Source organism: Urocitellus parryii, chromosome 6, assembly GCF_045843805.1.
Source record: "Urocitellus parryii isolate mUroPar1 chromosome 6, mUroPar1.hap1, whole genome shotgun sequence".
In the NCBI taxonomy this organism is placed as follows: Eukaryota; Metazoa; Chordata; class Mammalia; order Rodentia; family Sciuridae; genus Urocitellus; species Urocitellus parryii.
In genome coordinates this window covers 55500046-55525353 of record NC_135536.1, presented here as the reverse complement: position 1 = coordinate 55525353, position 25308 = coordinate 55500046, and the positions used below count along the sequence as shown (strand labels likewise).

The 25308-nt window shown below is 35.9% G+C and overlaps 1 protein-coding gene across 1 annotated transcript; it reads left to right on the top strand.

Annotated features, from left to right (window-relative positions):
• Nucleotides 1-22804: 22804 nt before the first annotated feature.
• Fscb (fibrous sheath CABYR binding protein) lies at nt 22805-24963 on the top strand. The gene is given in 2 exon segments (XM_026396395.2): nt 22805-24925; nt 24928-24963. Coding segments are annotated over 2 exon segments (2157 nt in total).
• The last annotated feature ends 345 nt before the right edge of the window (nt 24964-25308 follow it).

Genomic DNA, 25308 nt, shown 5'->3' with positions numbered 1-25308 from the left:
AAGTATGCTGAAGTAGCTGATTGAAATCCTTTTCCCTGAGATGAAAGGCCATTTCCCCCTGGCAGCAGGTAGAATTCACAACACAGCTTCAGTCCTCTTTAGAAAAATGCTTTCTTCTCTATCTTTCAACTCCAAATCCTTTATAGCCTCAATATGAGTGAGGGGTTTGAGAGCTCTAAATTCTTTGTAAATTTTGTGTATGTTCTGTTATATCCTTTGGGATGTGTTATCTATGGTCTCTTGTTGACTCAGCCCCAAATTATTTTCTTAACATCTGGTTACACTTATTTTTATAACATTCTTAGTAGAGCATAAAGGTACTAATAAACACAGAGATGAAAACAATTAATATATTCCATGACATAGGTTTCACTGAAAGCTGGTGAAGCTATATCAAGCTAAAACATTTCTATACAGCAAAAGCATCAATAAAGTGAGAAGGAAACCTATAGAATGGGAGAAAATATTTGTAAACCATATATCTGATAAAAGATTAGTCAAAATATTGATTGAAATGTTTCAAAATATTTAAGAAATATGTACAGTTTAATAGCAGAAGCAAAACAAAACAAATAGCCCAAATAAAATTGGGCAACAAATCTAAATAGACTTTTTTCCAAAAAAGTACATACAAATACCAACAGGTATATGAAAAAATGCTGAACATCATTAATCATCAGGTGAAGTGCAAATCAAAACTACAATGAGATGTCATTTTACACTTATTAAGTGGCAAAGAAATAACAAGTGTTGCTCAGAATATGGAGAATTTGGAAACCTTGTATAGTATTGGTGGGAATGACATGTAAATCAGTATAACCATTATGGAAAACAGTATGGAGTTTACTCCTGGCCTTTCCAAAATAATTACCACATGATTCAGCAATCTTATTTCTAGGTAATATTCCAAGGAAATGAAATCAGTTTCTCAAGAAGATATCTGTATCTCTATGTTCATTGTAGCACCATTTCCAATAATGTAAATATGGAAACAATCTACATGACCATTGATGGATGAATGGATCAATTGTGGTCTACATATACAATGGGATGTTATTCAGAATCCATAAAAAGAAGGAATTACTGCCATTTGATAAATTGGTTAAGCTGAAATAATTCATTGGAGCACATGAGCATTGTAACATTGATAAACCTAGAGAAAGAACATTATGTAAAGTGAAATAAAGGAGATACAGAGAGACATATATACTATGTTATTTCACCTATATGTGTAATCTAAAAAAGTTGAGTTTTATTAAAAACAAAAAGTAGACTGGTGGTTTCCCCATACTGTGGGAAATGAGACTGTATTAACCAAAGTGAACAAACTTTAAGTTATAAGATAAGTAAGTTCTGGGGATATAATATAAAGCGTCATTACAGTTAATACTATTGTATTTTTCACATAAAATTAAAGTGTGCTCACCCACTCCCTGGTAAATGCATGATGATGGATGTGTTAATTTGACTGAGGTAATCATGTCACAATGAGAACATCTATCAAAACATCACATTGTACATCTTAAATATATGCATTTTTGTCTGTTTACTTTAATAAAGCTGGAAAAAAAGAAACTTGGACACATTTTTTTTTTTTTTTTTTTTTTTTTTTTTACTTATAAAGGAGTAAGACTTCTGCTTCTGGTCATGATGAAATAACAGAAACCAGATTTACCCTCCTGCCTTAAACAACAACAATGACAACACCAAACAAAAATACATAAAACAGCTGTTTCTAGACATTGCATAATAGGCAACACAGGGCAGAGATTCCTGAGAAAAGGGAATGAACAAAGTAAACTCTATAATTGCTTTAAATACTGTCTTCAGAGAGTTTCCATGTTGTAGCAAAAGCTGAAAGAATTCATTGGAGCACATGAGCATTATAAGAAATGTTAAAAAGGAAGCACTCAGGCAGAAGTACATGATAACAGATGAAAATGTGAATCTAAAGAGAGGAATGAAGAACCCTGGAAATTGTAAATATGTGAGTAAGTAGAGCAGAGTTGAAAACTTTCTTCAATTCTCCATAGTACATAGGAATGTATTGATTAACAAAGAAGGAAAGAACTACATTAACAACTCTATAGGAAAACCAACAGATTGTATAGTGACAGAGTGGCCACAATTTACAAACCAAACTTAATGTCACAAAGTCTTTTAATGCTATATCCATGCCCATGTGAAGATAAGATCAGGAAAAATGGAGGCTTAGAATTGAGGAAGTTGGTAAAACTGAAACATTAAAATCTGCTTGTTGCACAATTGAGTATGTTTCTCAAGCATGGTGAATATTGGAAAAGACTTTAAACATTTCATGCTACTCGGCTTTAGGCAAGATGTTTTTACTGTTCATGTCTGGGAAACAATTTCAGTCTCCTGGTTTGCTTAGAAGACAGATTGGAGAGACGCTCTTAGTTGTTTGTCTGAGGGTCAGTGTTATATAGAGGGAAAAGGATTAATGTAGGTGGACGTTTTAGGTGCTGAGTGTGGATAGGGATTCTTGTGCCTCCTAGAAACATCTGTACTTTGCCATAACACAATATAAGTCAACTTAGAATCACTGAAATGTTAGATGATCATGTAAGTCAAGAAATTTTCTTCTCATTACGCTATACTATATTTGTTGAAAAAAGTATAACTTTCCATATTTTGATATGTTAATAAATACTGTTTTTATTATTTTATGTAAATAAATTACAACCTAATTTAAGAGTATATTCTTGTAAAGGCAGATGAGTCTGAGCCAATCATAGCTGATGAACTTCTGCCAAATGCAGCCCGCCAGCTGGCGAGACCATGTCCATCTAAGGCAAATGTCTCATCACACCATGCCCAAAAAAGGCAAACACTGAGTTGTAACCAATCAAGTGGTTTTGTGAGTCACCTCCTTTTTTTCTGTATAAATACTCCCTGTCCATGTTGCTCAGCGGAGCTTTCTGAATCTCTCCTGATTCAAGGCACACACCAACTCTTGAATTGTTTTTACTCCAATAAACTCCGCTAAATTTAATTTATCTGTATTTTTTCTTTTAATAGTCTTGAACAAAGCTCAAGTTAAATTTTCAAAGCATCAGTCATAATTTCCCCAAAATACTGCATCTGGAAAATTAAGAATTTCAAATCTGCAAATGTTTTAAGACAAAGCAATAAGGCACTAAAGATAAAGTTTGAAACCTTGTTTGAATTTGGGCTTTTCTCTTAATTTATCTACCGAATTTTTAGGTAACCATAGAACTTTGATAGTCACTATTTGCTTCTACAACCTTGTAACATTCCAGACAGCAGGGAATTTTACTCATGCTTGCATTTCCAGCATATCCAATGGTATTTTTGAATGAATAATAGAAAATGAAAAGGATTTTTGGAAAGACCAATTATAACCTTAGTAGTCTGCATCATATGGCTCTATCAGCAACATTGTTTTAGAATTAGGTGAATGATTGACAATTACATATTTGGAAACAGATTACATCAGAAATGTTATTGACTGACAAGTATAAAAAACCGAGGCCCTATGGATGATGTTATAACAGCATTTTACAACCTGAGGCTGAGAAAACAGCAACAGCAGTTCATCAACTGGGGTAATGTACAGACCCTTTTCATTTCAATACAGTTTTTTTTCCTTTCAAAGCAATGGAATATGCAATGGAGTAAGAAAAGTAGCATGTTGAAATTCAAAGTCAATAGGCTAAAAGACACTAATTTTTAGTGTCTTCTAATGATATAAGTATTAAATATATTTCCCAATGTACACTGAAATTTTCTGCAATTCATGACATTTTATGTGAAATATTGAAACCATTGGTTCATCTCTCTTCATCACTATATCTTATGTGATTATAAGAAGATTCTTTGGATAAAGGTCTATTTCTGCCACAATTTATTCGCTTTGGGAATAAGATGATATATATTTACATGTGTGTAAGTTGCATAGTCTGACCATTTTTGTTACATTGAGTGGTTAGGCATACACCAGTCAGAAGAGTGCAGCAGGTCACCTGGGCATTGGTTTTGACTTTGTTCTTGGAAATAACTTTAGTCCTTTCTCTCCAACACCTATAAGACTGAATACATTTATTTAGTATAGTCTTAATAACAAAGGGGATTTATTTAATTGCATGGCTAAGATAAAGCAAATGATATACTTGTCTTTGATTCTTTTTTTGGCTTCATTATTAATATTTTAATTATTAGAGACTCATGATCTCATTGGTTTCACAAGAGTAAACAATTCAGTAAGCAATAAAATTTTTTTTCTAATTATTAATAAATGTTTATGTAGTAGACAAACATCTAAAAGGTGGGATAGTGAATTAAAATTTTTTTTTTGGTACAGGTTTGTATCAATAGGGTTCCCCCACCCCCAGGTGGAAAAACCCACAGGGAAAAACTGTGGACTTTTTACTGTATCATAGGATTGGACTGGGTCTTTGGTTTTTGTGTTCATAAATTTACATCTCACTGACTTTGCTAGTTTATTTTCAAAAAAGGTATTCATTTATGTTGGTTACCATAGAAACTAGAAGTGCTCCATTCGCACGTAGTTCTTTGCACAAGTTCCCTCCCCTTCATTGCTTTTCAAGTCTGCTAAATTGCTATGTGGCATTTTATGTAGAATAACCTTTGTTTGATTAGGTCTTTTGTGGAATAAAGCTTCGTAACTTTAAATGTGTTACATTATACTAATCCAAATCCTAATCTTGATGTGATTTTTGCTAAAAAAAAAATCAACTGATGGAATAAAACAAATGTTTTCTAAATAAACCAGTGCAATCTTTAGAATTGAAATTGATTATAAAAAAATCAAGACATCAGTAGACCGTTTTAGAGAATCTCTAAATATTGCTTTGCTAAACCAAGAAAAAACTTAAAAATGATTTTCATATTCAAAAGCAAATATATTGGCAAGTATTACAATCAGTCACATAGGAAGTTATTGAGTAACAACCATGTGCCCAGCTTTTTCCTGGTTTTGAGGAAATACCCCCAGCCCTGGGAGGTAGAATCACTATATTCAAGCTATTTACAAACTAGTTTGAATGTAAAGACTGTAGGTATAATTAGATTGAGGAAATTAAATACTTTTAAGCCATGCCATTGAGAAATATGCAAAATATGTTTGCAATTTACAAATGATTAAATGCATTGACAAATAGCTTTTCTCTCTCACACATATGAGAAGATGCCATCCCCACCACTATGTAAGTTTGGATTCCAGGTTGTTTCTCTTTCTTGTACAATTCTCCCAAATGTCTTTAGGTAGCATGTAGAGCTGAATGAGAATATTGGACCCAGCATTCAGGAAATCAGAATTAATCCTGCCTCTGTCACTAGCTAACTGTAAGTCTTTGTGCCTTTGAGTGGGTCGGTCACTCCATTACTACTTCCAAACAGTAAATTATCATCCTGTGTCATTCTAGGCAACGAATTCTAATTCTATTATCCTAAAAAGCTATTTTAAAAAAGTTTTGTGATGGTTTGGAATTCCAAGTAGTAGAGTGTGAGTGACAGCTGAATAGGAGGGCAATGGGTAGGTCCCTGTGGCCTGAGTCATCCTGTGACTTCAGTGTGTTGAGGGTTGTATAGAACAGTCATATTTTATAAACTGGTTTCTATATTACAGGGCCTCTGTAAAGTGGCCCTGTGATTGAACCATTAATGATCCATACTACCTGTCCAGGTAATTAGTGGTTTAACTAGGATACTGCTCTATCAATGAGCCTTCTTAATTTAGCTATGCCATCAGCTAAAACCCATTTAAAGTTTCACACATATGACAGAAACACATCTTAGTGTCTACAACATCCTTTTCCAAGGGCTTATTTTAGGGTCTTTTTTTTTTTTTGCAGATATGTTAACTCTCCTAGCAATTGTCAAATATTTGGGAGTTATGGACTAATATTAGGTTTGCCCCGTCTTCATTTTCACTGTGACTGTGTATTTATTGTCTGCTAGTTTCACAGTTTTATTATGAGCAACAATAAGAGAGTGGATGTGAAAACATTTTGTAAACTGGACAGTGTTATGGAAATACATGTTATTGTACATAATAACTGTTTTGGGGGTTCTTATGATCAGGCACTATTATCATTCTAACATGCTGTTTTACTTTTGGTCAAAGTGAGGTAGCAAGTGGTAAATATGTCTTTTCCACTTCTATGTTCCCTTTCTCTAAGATGTTCCCATTACCATCTATAGCACAGCAATCTCAGCCCCTTTCCTGAATGTGGCTTTCATAATTTTAATCTAACTTAAACCTTATTCTCCCTTGAAGACTTGGCCTCCCTTGTAGACCTCTCAAGGGTGGCTGTTTTCTAAATCCTGCATACCCCTGGTCCGAGGAGAGGTGCTTTGCTCCTCATTACAGTTTGTACAACTTTTGTCTCCTCCTTTACATAACCACATCATCTCCACTCAGCCTAGGTCCTTTATAGCTTTTGTTGTTTATACCACTCTTTAACAATGTGGCACTTAACTATGTGTCGTATGTTATTCTAAGCACTTTATAGATATCCCCTTCTCTAATCTTAACAGCAATTCCATGAAGTTGATATTTTTACTGCCATCATTATCTCTCTCTGACATACAGCAACTGAGATAACAGTGAGTTTAAGGAACTTGCCTGAGATCACGGTGTTAGTAAGTATTGGATCTAGGATTCAGATCCTGTAATGTGGCTCCCTTGTCCATGTTTCATCTATACTGTCTCTATCTATACTGCTCTCACTCTGTTTCTTTCCACTCCTTTATCCTGGTTTATTTGTCTTCAAAGGATGTTTTATCACCTGGAATATTAATATTGGTCATTTTTATTTTATTCTCTATCTCTCCCTACCAAGCTATCAGCTCCATAAAATAGGAACTTTGTTCTTTTGTTCAGTGGTTATAAGTACCCAGAATATACTAGACATTTAAAAAATATCTGGTGAATGAATGAATGAATGAACAAACGTTATATCATGGTTCTTTAGCAACAGCCTCTCACCTGCAGCTGGGGCACTGCAAAGTGCCCTTCTGCTTTGTGGGCAGGCTGGCTCACTGTTGCGGTCTGCAAGGATAGATGGGGATGTGGGAGACTCACCCCTCCTCCTTTTCCTGTTCTATTCAGCTTTTCCCCAGCAAAACTTCCTCACGTCAGCCGTAGTGGCACTTCCTTTGTGTAGCTGCGATTGATACCTGCTTGCAGATTCTCTGACATTTGTAGAACTAGCACCTTTATGATCACTCAGCAGTACCAGCATCAGCTCAGCAGTGTCCAGTCCTCGGGACCAAGTTCCATGGGCCTTTACCCATCAGGTCTATGGGTCCCTTCTCCAAGCATCTAACTTTTAATCATTAACTCCACTCTCTTTCTACCCCCAGATACTGTCAGTGGTAGCTATTGTTTGCAATGGCTATCTCTATAATTCCTTAATATTCCCATTTGCCTCTTCAGTTTTCTAATGCCTGGTTAATAAGTTTTCATGTTAGATTCTCTTTGTTTCAAAATGGGTGTGGTTGTCTCCTGACTGCATCTTGGGGATTGGCTGTTGGGTACTTGAGCTTGAACACAGTGCTAAGTTCTGCGCAAATGTGCAAGAGGATATTAGTAACCCATAGTATGAAGTGTTTGTCTGCTGTTAATTGTGCTGAAGGGCCTAATAATCAAATGTATTGGTTGCAGGATTATGGCATACGTGTCAATCTTGCCAAGTCTCTTATGTGAAAGACAATGGATTGAGAAGAGTGAAATCTCGAGACTTGAAGTAGGGACATCAGAGTGCACTCATACTGAATAGGAGGCATTATTCAATGCCTTCTTTTATGAGAACCAATAAAGATCAGAAGGGAAAAAAACACACTTTACATGATTAATAGTAAAAGTACAGTATATATTAATGTTAGTAGAGGAATCTTCGTCAAATAGGCTTCAGTCTGTATGTCAGTTTGCCTCTGTCCAACAAGTCAGTGGGAATGGCAATGTTTATTTGAGTCTGTCAACACTGAAAAATGGTGCCAGTGGGCTGTACTGGTAGGAACTATCACTGAAAGTTCTGTTGTCACTTATGGAGTCTGATGTGCTGCAGCAGCCGCTTTGCTTGTCATTAGTAGCTGTCAGAATGACTCCCTGCTTCACTGCTCACAACTGCATGTGTAAAACTTCTAGTTTTTAGTCACTGTCCTACTGTTTTATACCATGTTCTCATTCATCCTGAGTTGGAAGGGCCACAGTCTGCACCAGCTGCTTCATGTCTAGATACAGAATAAGACCTTAGTGCTGAAACCTTTTAAAATTTATTTTTCATTGAAATTTATTTTATGTCTTCTTTAAAAAAATTTTTTTTTGAGTATTGGGGATTGAACTCAGGGATACTCAACCACTGAACCACATCCCCAGTCTTATTTTGTATTTTATTTAGAGACAGGGTCTCACAGAATTGCCTAGCACCTTGTTTTTGCTGAGGTTGACTTTGAACTTGTGATCCTCCTGTCTCAGCCTTGTGAGCCATTGGGATTACAGGTATGCATCACTGCACCCAGCTGAAGTTTATTTTTGACATACATAAAAACATGAATATGGTCGGTATTAATCACAAGGAATAACTTGTGGTGTTTTGATACATGTATACATTGTGTAGTGTTTAAATTGGATTTATCATATCTATCCCTCAAACATTGATCATTTTTTATGGTAAAAATACTTAAAATTTTTCTTTTTAAATAGTACATTGTTTTTATCCGTAGTCACCCTAGTAAACAACTTCTCTTCCGCCTCTACTAACTACCAAGTTATCAACAACTTCTATGAGATCGACTCTTTTCGATTTGATGGTACTTTTTATTGGAATAAATACATGTGAGGAGTTGAAATACTGAGTTTATGGTAACAGCAACCCATGAGAGTGGAATATACTATATGCTATAGTAGTAAGTGGGTAGAGTTTAGAATAGTTCTGAATCCTTGTTCAGGTACCCACTACCTGGGAAAATTTGGGCAAGTTAGCTAAACCCTCTAAAACTCAGTTCCTTTCCTTCCTTCATTAGTAAAATACCATTAGTAATTCATTAAACTTTGTGAGGATTAAATGAAATAATGGAACACTCAATGTTAAAGTTTCCTATTTATGCTATAATAGATTAACATAAATTTAGTGATTTAAAAACAATACAGATAAGTTCTCTCACAGAGACATCAGATGTATGACATAAAATGTATATATGACATAAACTCAAAGTGTCAACAGAACTGTGTTGTTTCTGCAGGGAAAAATCCATCTCCTTCCCTTTTCTAGATTTTGGAGGCCACTCATATTCCTTGGTTCATGGCTCCTTTTTCCACCTTCAAAGCTAACAACATCGTGTCTTTAAATCTCTTACGTTGAACTCTCCTTACTCACTTATGAAACTTTTTTTTTTTCATACCAGTGATTGAACTCAGGGGCACTTAGCCACTGAGCTACATCCCCAGCCCCTTTTTGTATTTTATTTAGAAACAGGGTCTTACTGAGTTGTTTAGCGTCTCGCTAAGTTGCTGAGGCTGGCTTTGAACTTATGATCTTCTTGTCTGAGCCTCCAGAGCCCCTGGGATTACTGGTGTGTGCCACCATGCCCCACACTTATGAGATTCTTGTGATTACATCTAGGTCCACCCAGACAATCTAGGATAATCCCCTCATCTCAAAGTCAGCTGATTAGCAATCTTAATTCTACATACAACTTTAATCCTCTTTTGACATATAAGCTTATATTCATAAGATATGCATATTAGAGCATGGACATTTGTATTTGGGCCATTATCCTGCCTAGTGTGTTTAATAAATATTAAATAAATTCATATGAAGTGCTTAGCACTATGCCTGCGGATACATAGTAGGTCATTGATAAAGATGCTATTTTTCAGTATTGCCCCAAATACGTCTTTAGATTGTTGAAGAAAGAACATATGCAGTCTGGAGGAGCTGGGCAAATGGTGATTAGCATGTGGATGAATCCATTCTTCATTAGAGGAGGAGAGCTTTAGCCACTTCTGGATTGTTGCTGTGGCTCTTTTTTCCTTCTCTCCTTCTCCAAGCTTTATCTGAATTATCCCAGAGATAATTGGAGATAATCTCTATCGTTTTGACCTTCCTTTTGTCAATCATTAAGTATGTTGGCATTCATCAAGTTTTTCCAGGTGTTCTGACGTCCTTGATATTTACCTGGTTGGACAAAAATGTGAATCATTTATTTCATGAACATTTATAACCACTCAGAAAAATTGGTTATGTGGCTCAATATCCTTGAGTGTATTTTTTTTTCTGTTGAAACACGGAAATTGCTTCCTAACAAAAACTTAAATTGGCTAGCAATTACTTTCTTCCCTATTATCTTTGTTTTTATTGTCACATATTAAAAACTCATATTTTGGCTGAATATTTTTAATGACATGCTTAAACACTAGGAGGATTAGAGGTCTCAATGTGTTAGTCTATTTTTGGATGCTTTTCTATGGTGTAATCAACCTTGACAAATTTGTGAAATAGGGTATGCTTATGTTTAGCATCTTCCACCCCTTTTTACCTTGGATCAACTATTTTACCCTGTTACAGATACTGAGAGCCTACATGCTTTCTTCCTTCTATCAAAGTCTGCTCTGGAAAAGGGGAAACCACAGAAATGCCATTTATAAACTACTATAAAATGAAATCAATGTTTTCTTCTCTAAGGTCTATTTGCATATTAGATTATACCTGTTGTCATTATGTATTACCTACCATTAAAGAAATGTTCAGCATCAGAATTAGGGGAAGGCCTTTATGGTTATAATCACATGAGTATGTGCTCGGAACTAACGCACTGTACAGATCTGTGTATTCTCTAGGAGTTGTATAATCTGGACCAATATCATTTTTAGAAATTTAGAAATCTATTGGTGCCATATCAGTATTCAGTTTGTATCAATATACTTTATATCAATTAATGCCTGCTTGAAATATCTACTATATATGACAGCAGAATGCAAAAGAGAAGGGTGGTGTTACAGATATTTGTGTGATTAGAACAGAAACTTGAGATGAGGATATTTTTCAGTTTTTCTAAATGCATGTATATATATTTTTTTCCTTTTGAGCTTGTGGGTTTCAGGCTTAGTTAAAAGTTCTAGCCATGCTCTGAGTTCAGTCTAGTGTAATGTCATGTCAAAATTCAGGAGAGTAGGGATCTCATTTCCTCAGTCTGCTTTTTATTGCTGTCAGTAGTTTCCAGTGCAACTCCTGGTGCCAAGTAGTTGGGAACAATGTTATCATCAGAGAACAGCGCTGGGGTTCAGTGCTTTGTAATGCTAGAGCTGACATGTCATACTTTTAGGACCAATCTACAATCATGCGCTTTGCTCTATTTGTGTGTGCAGTAGACTCTATTATTCACAGAGAGCTTTGACCTTTCATCAAGAGCAGAGTTTGTCCAGTATAAGGACTTATATTGCTCAACAGAGTTAGGACTTTAGTTCTTTATGCATTCAGTCCCCTAAACAAAAGATCATTTCACATGTCTTCATTTGACAGGGCTTTATTTTTTCTCAGCTTCTGTAATGCTACTTTTGTTATGTGTCTGTTATACTGTACACTTTCAGGAACAGCAGATGTGGAAATTTTTTTAAAACTTACTTGATACTATGGGATGTTTGAGGCAAACAAATATTGGATGTTAGTTGAGAGTGCTATCCCTGTGGGCAAATAGTCAAGGTCCATGCAAGTGTTGGGGATCACATATCATTTAGATAAAATGCAGTTACACCTCTGATCCTACCATCCTATTGCAAAAACTCTTGTCCAAGCTGGGTGGGGTCTTTTTCAGTTTCTCTTTAAGTAAAGAGACTTATGAAGGGCAGAGATGGAAAAAGGTAGGTTTATTGTGGACAGGGCAGAAAATTTCTCCCAGGTATAACTTTTTTTCTTGATATTCCTTTTATAGAAACTTCTGGTGTGTAGATATATGGGAAATATCTGCAATTCATCCATGATCCAAAGTCAGAAGGAACAGGAGAGAGAGTCATATCCTTTTAAAGTTCTATCTCATCGAGTTAATAATTTGTCCCAGGAGGGTTTTTCTAAGGATTTTTTTTTCTTGGCATGTTTAAAAAGTTTGGTCTTCTTTTTCTAACAAATAATTTTTATAGCCTTTTAAATAGCTGGATTTGCATTTTCAATAGTTTCCTGCTTGAGCATTTCAGGCTCTTCATAATTAGAAAAATTCAAAGTACAGCTTATACATTTTGATATTTCTATGTTCTCTATTTTAATTATATAATATTAAATAAAAGGCTTTAAAAGGTAGTAATGGACCAAACAGAAATTTTTAGTCAAGTAATTCATGCAAATTACTGTACATGAGCTATATTGTTCATTCTGTGAGCAGAACCATTTATCATTTGTGTAAAGAGAAATGGAAGTTAACAGGAACTAATAAATGACCACACCGGTGTGACCATGTTCATTAATAGGATTTGCCTCCTATAGTCTCCAGATTGGGAGAGGTGATACCTTGGGTTTAGAGATGGTCTGGAGGGATACCTTAATGTTTTATTATGTGTACAATTTGTCATGTTGTTTATATATATTGGGTTTTAAATCTACATATGGGATTTTGTTAAACTCTTTGAAGTTAATTTTCTCAGGAGATGAGGAAAGGGGAACAAATGTTAAATCTGTATAGGAATTGTAAGTCCTTAGAGAAGGAAAGGAATGTTTAGCCCTTATATTGGTCAGTAATTGTTGCCCACAAGAATGTTTTAGTCCTTTCCATTATAATTTTTTTTCTCTAAATAAGATAAAACAGTTGAATGGTTAATATTCTGATGTAGATATTTGGTCAAGTAGAGAGGAACCAGGACCACTTCTGGGAAAAAAATTGTTCTGTAAGAGATTGGGTTCTGGGGCTGGGGTTGTGGCTCAGTGGTAGAGCACTTGCCTAGCACATGTGAAGCACTGGATTCGATCCTCAATACCCCATAAAAATAAATAAAATAAAGGCATTGTGTCCATCTTACAAAAAAAAGGAGGAGGAAGAGGAGTGGTGGTGCAGGAGGAGGAGGAGGAGAAGGAGGAGGAGGAGGAGGAGGAGGAGGAGGAGGAGGAGGAGGAAGAGGAGGAGGAGTGGTGGTAGAGGTGGTAGTGGTGGTTCTGGTCCCAGGCTGGGACTATGAGGGTATGCATCCTCCTTTTTTGCACATAGGTCATATCCTTTGTCAAAGAGTCTGAGGGCCTGGGAACAGCTATGCTGTGACCCCAAAAAGAATGACTACTTCTGTTTCCATTGCTAAGCTATACATATCCTGAAGGAGAATACCTAGATCATTGTAGAACAACTTGTGTAGAAGAAAAGGGAGATGACTTTTTGTCTTCCTCCTTCAGTCTCCTAGAAGGTAACGTACTTATCAACATATGATGTATGTAGAGCCCTTGCATAGCATGGAATAGCCCTGGGTTTAATCTCCAGCACTGTATATAAATTAAATAAAAATAAAAATAGTCTATTATAATCAATATTTAATTTAAATTTCTCATGTGAACATAGTAAAAAGAATTTAGTATAAACCACTTTTTAAAATTCCTTTATTTCACTAAGCTAAAATTCAGTTATAATCTGAAACAAAGAGTGACACTGATCTCAAGTGTTTAGAGGAAGACGTGTTTTGGTTTTTTATCAACTGGAAGTTATCACTTAAGTGTATGCCATATAGGATTTCAAAGTTTATGACATAATAGCATCCTTAAGTGCCTAAATTCCTATGGCTATGGTAGGTATGTCATTCACTGGTTTCATAGGGAAATGCTACATTTGGCTAATTTAAGAAGAATTTAATAAGGGGACAAGTTATGCAAGTCTGGCAGTGTTTGGAAATCACAAGGGATAGCATGGTACTCTTAGGGTAGTAACCACTATCCCTAGATGGGAAGGAAAAATCCACTTAGTGGGGAGAGAGAGGGTCAGGATAGAGGAAGGGAGCGGGGAGAGAGGAAGAATGAGATCTTACAGGCACTGTGGGCAAGAGCTGTGTGCAAAGGATATTAAAGAAACTGATTTGTAGCTGAGAGTTGAAGCAATGGTGGAGCAGGAGGTGGGAAACCTCACTATTCAACCTTCTTCAGATCTCCTGCCAAATGCACTCCATTTGTTGACTCTAACCAAAGTCAAAAATCCAGTTCAAAAAGGCAGGAGGGTTTTTGAGAGCAGAGTAGAGAGGTCTTAGGCTATCTGTTTGCTAGATGATTTACCCAAGTGAAGAGTAAACTTTCTTGTGTGTTCATGATAAGATCAGTTTTAGAATTTGGAGCAAAGCTCCCTCTGAAACTAGGCTCATTCTCCCCTCACTTGGTCTTTCCTCAGCTATAGCTGGTTTCTTACAGATCCTAGAATGTGGAATTTGTTTCCCAATGTGTCTCCTTTTATATTTTTTAGTGTTTTTTTAAATTGCTTTAATTAGTTATACTTAACAGAATGCACTTTGACACATCATACATAAATGGAGTATAAGTTCTCATTCTTTTGGTTCTACATGATTTGTAGAAACACACTGGTTGTGTAGTCATATACATACATAGGGTAATATGTCTTATTCATTCTACTATCCTTCCTACACCCATACACCTTCACTCCCCTTACTTAATCCAAAGTAACTCTATTCTTCCCTAGTGCCTCCTTGTGAATTATCATCCACATATCAGAGAAAACATTTGGCCTTTGGTTTTTTGGGATTGGCTTATTTTGCCATAATTTTATTCTTCTTTAAGGCTGAGTAATATTCCATTTTGTATATATACCACAGTTTCTTTATCCATTCATCTGTTGAAGAGCATCTAGTTTGGTTCCATAGTTTAGCTATTATGAGTTGAGCTTCTATAAATATTAATGTGGCTGTGTCACTATAGTTGGTGATTTTAAGTACTTTGGGAATAAATTGGGGAGTGGGATAGTTGGGTCAAATGGTGGTTCCATTCCAAGTTTTCTATGGAATCTCCATATTTCTTTCCATGATGTTTGCACCAATTTGCCATCTCACCAGCAATGTATAAGGTTACCTTTTTCTCCACATCCTCACTAACATTTATTGTTGCTTGTATTCTTGATAATTGTCATTCTGACTGGCGTGAGATGAACTCTTAGAGTGGTTTTGATTTGCATTTCTCTAATTGCTTAAGATGTTGAATATTTTTTTTATATATTTGTTAATCAATTGTATTTCTTCTTCTGTGAGGTGTCTGTTCAGTTCCTTTGCCCATTTATTGATTGGGTGATTTGTCTTTTGTGTGTGTGTGTGTTAAGTTTTTTTGAGTTCTTTATATATCCTAGAGATTAATGCTCTATCTGAGGTACAAGTGATAAAAATTTTCTCCCAATCTGTGGGCTCTCTCTTCATGTTATTGATTGTTTCCTTTGCTGTGAAGAAGTGTTTTAGTTTGAATCCATCCCATTTATTGACTCTTGATTTTACTTCTTGAGCTTTAGGAGTGTGATTAAAGAAGTCAGTTTCTAAGCCAACATGGTGGATGGGGCCTACCTTTTCTTCTATCAGATGCAGGGTCTCTGGTCTAGTGCCTAAGTCTTTGATCTACTTTGAGGTGAGTTTTGTGCAGGGTGAGAGATAGGCGCTTAATTTTGTTTTGTTACATGTGGATCTCCAATGTGTTAAATAGGCTGTCTTTTCTCCAGTGAATGTTTTGGCACCTTTGTCTAGTATGAGATAACTATATTTATGTGGGTTTGTTTCTGTGTCTTCTGTTCTGTACCATTGGTCTATGTGTCTGTCTTGGTGCCCATACCATGCTATTTTTGTTACTGTGGTTTTATAGTGTTGTTTAAGGTCCAGTGTTGTGATGCCTCCTGCTTCCCTCTTCTTGCTAAAGATTTCTTTGGCTATTCTGGGCCTCCTAGTTTTACAAATGAATTTCTTGATTGATTTTTCTATTTCTATGAAGAATGTCATTGGGATTTTAATAGGAATTGCATTAAGTCTGTGTAACACATTTGGTAGTATGGCCATTTTGACAATATTAATTCTGCCTATACAGGAGCATGAGAGATCTTTCCATCTTCTAAGGTGATCTTCAATTTCTTTAGTGTTCTATGTTTCATTGTAGAGCTCTTTCACTCTTTTTTAAATATTGATTTCCAGTTTCTTAATTTTTTTGATAATGGGGTAGTTTTACTAATTTCTCCTTCAGTAAATTCATCACTGATGTATAGGAGCATGTTTGATTTATGGGTGTTGATTTTATATCCTGCTTCTTTGCTGAATTAATTTATTAATCCTACAGGTTTTTTGGTGGAATTTTTGGATCTTCTCAATATAGATTTATGGCATCACATCTCAAATCCCTAGAAACAGAGGAATAAATCAATACCAAAAGCAGCAGAAAAAAGAAAAGAATTAAAATCAGATCTGAAATAAATGAAATTGAAACAAAAGAAACAATTCAAAAAAATGACAAATCAAAAGTTTGTTCTTTGAAAAAAATAAGTAAAATTGATAAACCCCTAGCCATGCTAATGAAGAGAAAAAGAAAACTTAAATTACTAAAATATGTGATAAAAAAACAAATATCAGAACAGACACTACTGAAGTACAGAAGATAATTAGAAATTATTTTGAAAATTTATATTCTAATAAAATAGAAAATCTTGAAGACATCAACAGATTTCTAGAGACACATGAACTACCCCACCTGAATCAGAAGGATCTACCTGATTTAAACAGAATAAGTTCCAAGCAATGAAATAGAAGATCCCATCAAAAGCCTACCAATTAGAAAAGCCCAGGACCACATGGATTCTCAGATGAGTTCTGCAAGACCTTCAAAGAAGAATTAACACCAATACTCCTCAAATTAGTCCATGAAACAGAAAAAGAGGGAATCCTTACAAACTCATTCTATGAGACTAATATCGGTCTGATACCAAAACCAGACACAGACAGATCATGGAAAAAAAAATTCAGACCAATATCCCTGATGAACATAGATGCAAAAATTCTCAATAAAATTCTGGAAAGTCTCAGACAAAAATATATTTAAAATGATAATGCACCATGATCAAGTGGGGCTCATCACAGAGAAAAGAACCATATGATCATCTCAATAGATGCAAAAAAAGAATTTGACAAAATACAAGCACCCCTTCATGTTCAAAACACTAGAAAAACTAGGGATAGTAAGACCATACCTCAATATTGTAAAAGTTACCTACGTTAAACCCAAGGCCAATATCATTTTAAATGGTGAAAAATTGAAAGCACTCCCTCTAAAATGGGAACAAGACAGGGATGCCCTCTTAAACCAATTCTATTTAACATAGTCCTTGAAACTCTAGCCAGAGCAATTAGACAGGAGAAAGAAATTAAAGGGATACAAATAGAAAAAGAAGAATTCAAACTATCACTATTTCCTGAATAATAATTCTTCAATTAGGTACTCTCTCCTACAAACCCCTTCTACTCCTCCTACCCTACTTAGTAAAGTACACTCTTCTTTTCATTTCTTAACAATACTTTCCACAAGTTTTAAACTTGTTTATGTTTTTAGTTTTTCTCACCAGACTGTAAGATCCACGAAGGCAGAACACAATATTTTTTTTTTTCCTGTGGTTTACTCAACATCAGGTAAGTCACTGCAATATATAAATGCTCAAAAAGTTTTTTTTTTTTTTTTTTGGTCCTGGGGATTGAACCACTAGGGGCACTTTACTACTGAGCCACATTCCCAGCTCTTTTTATTTATTCATTTGTATTTTGAAATAGGGGTCTTGGTAAGTTGCTGAGGCTAGCTTTGAATTTGTGATCCTTTTGCCTCAGCCTCCCAAGTCACTGGGATTACAGGCATGCACCACTGGCCTGGATTAAAAAGTATTTCTTGAGGAAATTATTATTTCCAAAAAATAATTTACTTGTAAGTAGAATTGTTGGTAAATAGTGTGTACATTTTAGAAAGTTATTGGCATATAAATATTATATATATTTAAGGCATGCAATGTGACATTTTGATACATGTATACATCATAATCTGATTACCATAATTAACACATTCATCACCTCATAGTTGCCATTTTTGTGTGTATAAGAAGGGTCAAGAGCCACTCCCTTAGGAATGTTATAATATATAATACATTATTGTTAACTGCAGTTACAATATTATTCATGAAACCTCTGGAATTTAGAAACTTTGATATGTACTTTAAAATTATCTAGAGTAAAGGGTATATCAGTTCAAATGCAAATTTAAAATTCACAACCATTCATTAATAGCATTCTCATTTATTTGGGGGGTATGATCTTTAAAATAAATCATTGCTAATTTTATATTGGTATTATTTTGATTTCTATTTTAGAAATGAATTTGATCTTCCTCATGTACTTATTGATGGTCATTTATTTTTCTTCTATATATTTTTTATCCATGCCCTTTGTTTTTCTATGGCATTACTTTTATATTTATTTCTTAGGCTCTTTTAATTAATGATAGCTCTTCATGTGATATTTTGGACTTGTTCTTTTTCTACTTTCTCATTGCATCTTAATTTTATATATTTTTCATGTACAGAGATTTAAAAATTTTACCCTTCTGTTCTCATCCATCCTCTGAAATTGCTCTTACTAATATTACCAATGGTTTCTTGGTTGTTATATCCAATGAACATTTTTTAGGCTTTATCCTACCTGATCTATTCAGTTAAGAACAAAGCAATATGGAGCCCAGTTTTGACATTTGGTCCATATTAATTTGAAGCGTCTCTGCCATATCTAAATTAATTGCCTCTCAGCAAATTTGTTCTTTGGTAAAAATGTGATTCATCAGCAAAATCACTGAAAGGAATACTGTCCTCAGCAGATGCCTCTGGTTTTATGATTATAGAGAGATATCAAATATGGTATGAAAATACATGCCAGACCTGAGACAGAAGTAAAGAAACTAGCTCCAAAGACTGAAAGTCAGAAATAGAGCATGCCAGGCAGGAGTCAGAAACACGGGACTGTGAAAGGATGTTGTATTAGTTTCCTAGGGATGCCATAGCAAGATCCCACAGACCGGGTTAAAATAAGAGAAATTTATTTCCGCACAGTTCTGTAGGCTGCAAATCCCAAATCAAGGTGGTGACAGGGCCATGCTTCCTCTGAAGTATCTAGGGGAGATCCTCTTATTGTCTCTTCCAGCTTCTGGGTGCTCCAGGTACTCCTTGCTGTGTGGCAGTATATATCCAATGTCTGCTGTCTTCACATGGCCTTGTTCTCTCTGCGTCCTTGTGTTCAGATTCTCCTTTCTATAAGAACACTATTGTAACTTGATGACATCTGCAAAGACCCTACTTCTAATCTGTCATATCCACAGGTAGTGGGGATTAGGACTTCAACATATCACATAGGGAGACAGGATTCAACTCTTAACAGATGTGAACAAAGTAAGGGGTGGGGGTGAGGGGGGAGAGCTGAATTATATGAGATTTAGGGAAAAAAAAAGTCAAAAATCTTAAGCCCTAATCTGACAAGAGAGACTAGGCCATGATGAGTGAATTTGGGCATATCATCTTGGCAAAGAGAGTGTTTCTCTTTCTTGGGAAGCTAGAAGAAAAAAATTAAAAAACAAACAAACAAAATAGCAATTCAATGAAATTAGAAGGGACACAGTAGGGCAGAAAAAGGGAATCAGGTGCAGGGTGGAAGTGAAGGTGGGGTAGGTATTGGGGAGTAAAACTGATTAAAAGATGTTTTAGATTTCCACAATATGCCACAATGAAACCCACCCCATTCTGTATAATTAATACAGACCAATAAACTATTCCAGAAATGAAAGGTGGGGAAGAAATAGGATGAGAAACTGCTCCATTAAATTCCTCATAATTGCATTTGAAATTTTAGGTGCATTTTTGAATCGATTGATTATGTATGTGTGACAATTTGTTTCTATGAATAAGTTATTACTAGTAGCAAAAATCAGTTTTTTATGAAAGTTTGGTTCATAATTAAGAAAGATCAAGTTCTGATTTGTTTAATGTTTTATTTTTAATTAGCACAAAGTAATTGTACATATTTGTGGATTAAAATGATATTTTAATACATGTGTACAATGTATAATGATTAGATTGTGGTTATTGGCATATCTATCACTGAAGATATGTATTCCTTCGTGTTGAGAACATTTAAAATCCTCTCTACTCACTATTTTGAAATACTTAGTTGTCATCAACCGTAATTATCTTACTATTCTATGAAACATTAGAATTTATTCATCCTATCCAACTACACAGATATACCCATCAACCATTTTCTTTTGAACCCTTCCTTCCCTACACGCTTGCCAAGCTTTGGTAATCACCAAAGTTCTTAATTATTTTTTTGGAAGAAAAAATATAAATATCTAAGGATTGGAAATTGAGGATTTAATTTAGTTTAACTGAAATTGACAATTCAGTTTATGTTTAAGGAAATTGCATAAAATCTTATTTATGTTGAGGAAGCAAAATTAATTAAATTCATGTGATGTTACATTAACTCAATTAATGCAATGTTGAAACTTATTTCTTATTACCAAAAGATCCAAAATAGACTTTGAAGATATTACATCAAATGTCAGAAACCTGATTACAAAACACACATGTAATGTTTGAAATGTATAATTGAGACACCAGACACAAAGAAGCTGATAATCCAGTTTCCAAATGATAGCAGATCTGATTAAAACCTATGCCAATGCTTCCTTGAAATGACTATTGCTTTACTTCATTAAGTCTTAGGAATATAGGAGACTGTGGAGCAAAACAGACAAAAATGAAAAGAGCAGGTGAGATGCAAAACAAGCAGTATGTTTTCTAAATCACATTTTCTCCAGTTGTACTTAACAAGAATTCACTGATCAATGCAAAAGTCGGGACTGTTTTAGAGGCTGGGATAAAAGAATGTGAAAAGCACCCATTTGTTTGGCTAAAATCAATAATCTTACTTTAAACTGCTAACAAATACATAAGAGTCTAGGTAGTATAAGCAACAATTAAATTTTCAAAGTTCTGGAGACTGGGTAGTCCATATCAAGGTGCTAACAGATCTGTTTGTTAAAGGTCCACTTCCTTTGCAGATGCAAATGCAGATGGTTATCATCTATAAAGTCCCACTCCCTAATTCCATAACTTGGGCATTTTACTTAAACACATGAATGGCATGAATGGTAGGGGGATACAAATATTCAGTTCCTAACACTAATGCATGAAACAGGATTATTTGATTCAATTTTATGTTTTTTGCAGGAAGCAATACAGCATAAGAAATTTTAAAATATTCCCAGATTAATGAAGTCATAATTATTATTTAGCAGATTTTTTGGGGGGGGGATACTGAGAATTGAACTTAGGGGCACTGAGCCATGTCCCTAGCCCTATTTTGTATTTTTAAAATTTAGGGACAGGGTTCCACTGAGTTGCTTAGCAGCTTGCGGTTGCTGAGGCTAACTTTGAACTCATGATTCTCTTGTCTCAGCCTCCAGAGTCTCTGGGATTACAGGCGTGTGCCACTGTGCCCAGGCAGATGTTTTATTTTTAACGTCTGTGATTATATTTTTAAAGTCCACTTTTTTTCTTTTATTTTCCCTGGACTAACAATATTTTAAAATATTTTTTTGTGACCAATTTACATCTTTCTAGTAAAATTCTTGAGATATAAGAGTTAAATTTTCAAATCTATTATGTTAGAAATTTCAAATCTAATACAATGGCAGCAACAACCTACTTAACTTTTTCAAAGACTCAATTTAAACTTTTCATCTTTACCGGGGCATTTATTCCTATGTGGTTATTCAGCAGAGTTATAGAGACTGTCTCGAATAATGCATTTTATTTAACCTGGCATATATTTAGACACAACATTTATTTGAAAAAAAAATTCGAGTGGATCCACTTTCTGAAATAATTCAGAAATAAAAATATCTGAAGCTGTTTGAGAAGGACAGCATTGCTTATATTTGGGTAGGATGCTACTGTGATCACTGAAGTCATGGATACAGGAAAGGAGCCTATGTAAAGATGGATTTAAGAATCCTAGTTTTTCAAACAGTACTGACTTCTTTATATATATAGTTTTAGGTGGACACAATATCTTTATTTTATTTTTATGTAGTGTTGAGGATCGAACCCAGCGCCCTGCACAAGCCAGGTGAGTGCGCTACTGCTTGAGCCACATCCCCAGCCCAGAACTGACTTCTTTTAAAGTCATATAAACAGATATTCATAGAACACTCTCACATATATTATCAGTTGTTTTCTCCAACAATTACAAATGTGCTGCAGCATTCTGAGTTCTGTATCATAACCATCTTTGATAGTAGGATGGAAAGGATTGAATGGAAAGTTCAAAAAATCAACAGTTAGAAAGTGGTATTACTGGAGCTTACTTAATGTTCCTTTGATAGACAAATGCTTCTTTCAACTTGATTTATTTCACAAAGTAATAAGATGTCACACTTGCAGTCATTGATGATGAATTTGTGCCCCAGTGAAAAAGTGCTGGGACCAGAACTGCCGGAACCTTGCAGGGAGAAGTGCTGTGATGTCACAGACCCTTGAGAGGAACTTCTAAAAATGAGATTTCGTTCTAACAGAGACTAAACAAGAAAGATAATAACTGAACAAGGTGGGATCCAACAAGAATGTAGTATAGAATGTAATGGTTTAGGAATTGCTTTTTTTTATAAGCAACTCAGTAGAACAACTCTTAATGAAGGAAGGCAAAGATTTACAGCTGGCACATTTGTGATGCTTAATGATTAATTACTTGATTAATAAATCTGAATTCGTCATCTTATAAATGGAAGAAAATGATGTGCCTCATCAGTCTATCTCAGTCGGGAGGCAAGAAATTCGAAAGAGAAGGCGAACCATCCAACCAATGGTAGACAAATCCCAGCAGACTGAAGGGACAGAGAAAAAGAAACACCAGGCTGTATCCCAGTCGACTGTCCCCAAGGCTATCTTTAGTATTGGTAATATTCCTGGAAGCAATGGCCGCTACTCTGCCAAAGAATATGAGCATTTTCGAGTATCTTCTCAACTTCAGCAAACTTGGGCAAAGAAAAAGCATGGACAGAAAATGACTGATGAATCTCTCCAGACAGAAACCTCTGTGGAAAAGAAAAAAGTCAAGTCATCTGATAGACCAGTGGGGCCTAAAAAGAAGCCAGCTGGTGTTGGAAAAGCAGGTCCCGAATTGCCTGAGGGTGTCCAGGGAGTAGAAATTATACCAAGCCAATACTCAATTCAATTTAAAATAGACCGATCTCAGCAGACCATTTATACTGGGGACCTGTCTGTGATGAGCTTGCCCCAGGTAGAAAAAGTGGACAAAGAACAGCAGACGTACTTTGCTGAATCAAAAATACTGATTATTTCCGAGGCAGGTAGCTCTTTTACAAATTCAAAGGAAAGTATCCACATATATAAATCCTTAAAAAAGATTTTTGTTAGTGACAGTCCTGAATTTCAACCAGCAATAAGTAGCCATGGGAAAAAAAGGCAGAAAAATATCAACAGAGATTCATTCACTCAGGAAACCCCAAAAGATACTCCATTATTTTTAGCAGATGAGTCTAGGAAAGAGGGTTCAGTTGTTAAAAAAGATGCTGCTGTTGAAACAGAGTATCTACCAACAGAAGAATTTCCTGCTGAAGGGGCCCTAGCTGAAGTAGAGCCCAGGCTTGCTGGAGAGACCCCTACTGAAGTACAACCTACAGTTGAAAAGACCCTTGTATCTGATAAAGCGACTTCAACTACAGAGATTACAGTACCCCCTTCTCTAGATGAAGGATCTCCTTCCCTAGAGCCTGGAGGCCCTGCTGAAGCACAGTTTTTACCAGCTGAAGGGGCCCTAGCTGAAGTAGAGCCCAGGCTTGCTGGAGAGACCCCTACTGAAGTACAACCTACAGTTGAAAAGACCCTTGTATCTGATAAAATGACTTCAACTACAGAGATTGCAGTATCCCCTTCTCTAGATGAAGGATCTCCTTCTCTAGAGTCTCTGGCTAAAATTCAGCCTCCACTGGTGCAAGAGGCTCTTTCAGAAGATCATTTGGGTCCAGGAGAGTCCTCACTAGCTGGAGTAGATCCTTCCGAAGAGCTTCCTACTGAAATTCAGTTTCCACTGGTAGAAGAGACTCCTGCTGAAGTTCAACCTACAGTACCTGAAGATGAGTTTGGTGAAGCTCCAGCTGAAGTACAGTCTGCAGAACAGGCTCCTGCTCCAGTTCAGCCTCCATCAGTTGTAGAGGTTCCTACAGAAGTGATCCTAGAACCTGAACTTGCAACAAGTAAGGAAGCCCCGAAACAAAAGCCCTCTGCTAAAGCTCATTCTCGAACAGCTAAGAAGTCTCCTGTAGAAAAGCACTCTCCCAAAGTTCAGCCTCTCACTGATGAGGGAGGCTTGGTAGAAGAGTTCCCGGCTGCAGTTCAGCCCCCACCAAATGAAGAAGCTCCTGTGGAAATTCAGTCTCCATCATTTGAGGAGTGTCCTATAGAAGAGGCTCCTGCTGAAGCTCAGCCTCCACCAGCTGAGGAGTCCCCTCTCAAAGAAGACTTGTCTCTAGATCAGTCTCCACCAGCTAAGGAGACCGTTTCAAAAGAGGCCCAGACTGATATTCAGTCTCCGTCAGATGGGGAGGCCTTTCCAGATGAGGTCCTGGCTCAAGTTCAGTCTCTACTAGCTGAAGAGGCCATGCTTCAGTTTCACAGTCCACCAGTTGAGGAGTTCTTTCCAGAAGAAGTCCAGGTTCGAATTCAGCCTTTATTAGCTGAGCAAGTCCCTGCGGAAGATGACCCCGGTGACCAACATCTTTCAGTAACGGATGTGGTTCCTACTGAAGAGTTTCCTGGACAGGAGATGATTGCTGAAGTTCCACCTCCACCGTCTGAACCAACTCCTGCAAATGGGGATGTGAACTAGAGAACGTGCTTCCTGAACTTCAGTCTCCCTAGATAGCAGGTGTCTCAGAGTCAGCTGTTTTAGAAGACAATAAAACATTTGAAGAAAGTGTTCCTGTTCCTGAAGATTTGTCTATTGTCAAAGAGGAACAGGTTCCCAGTATTGAAATAAAACATACCATTAATATAGAATTAAAAGACTACTCTTGAGTTGTAGACAGGTCCTAGTCATCTGAAAGAAATTTGTGAATCTGATAAAAAAAAAAAAAAGGGAACCCCAGACTGAGGATGCAGTTTGGAAAACAAACAATAAAAATGGTAGCAATTTAAAATGATTTGTGTTTTATTCAAATCTATAGCACGTAAAATAACTATTTTGAAAAATAAGTAAGTTTATGA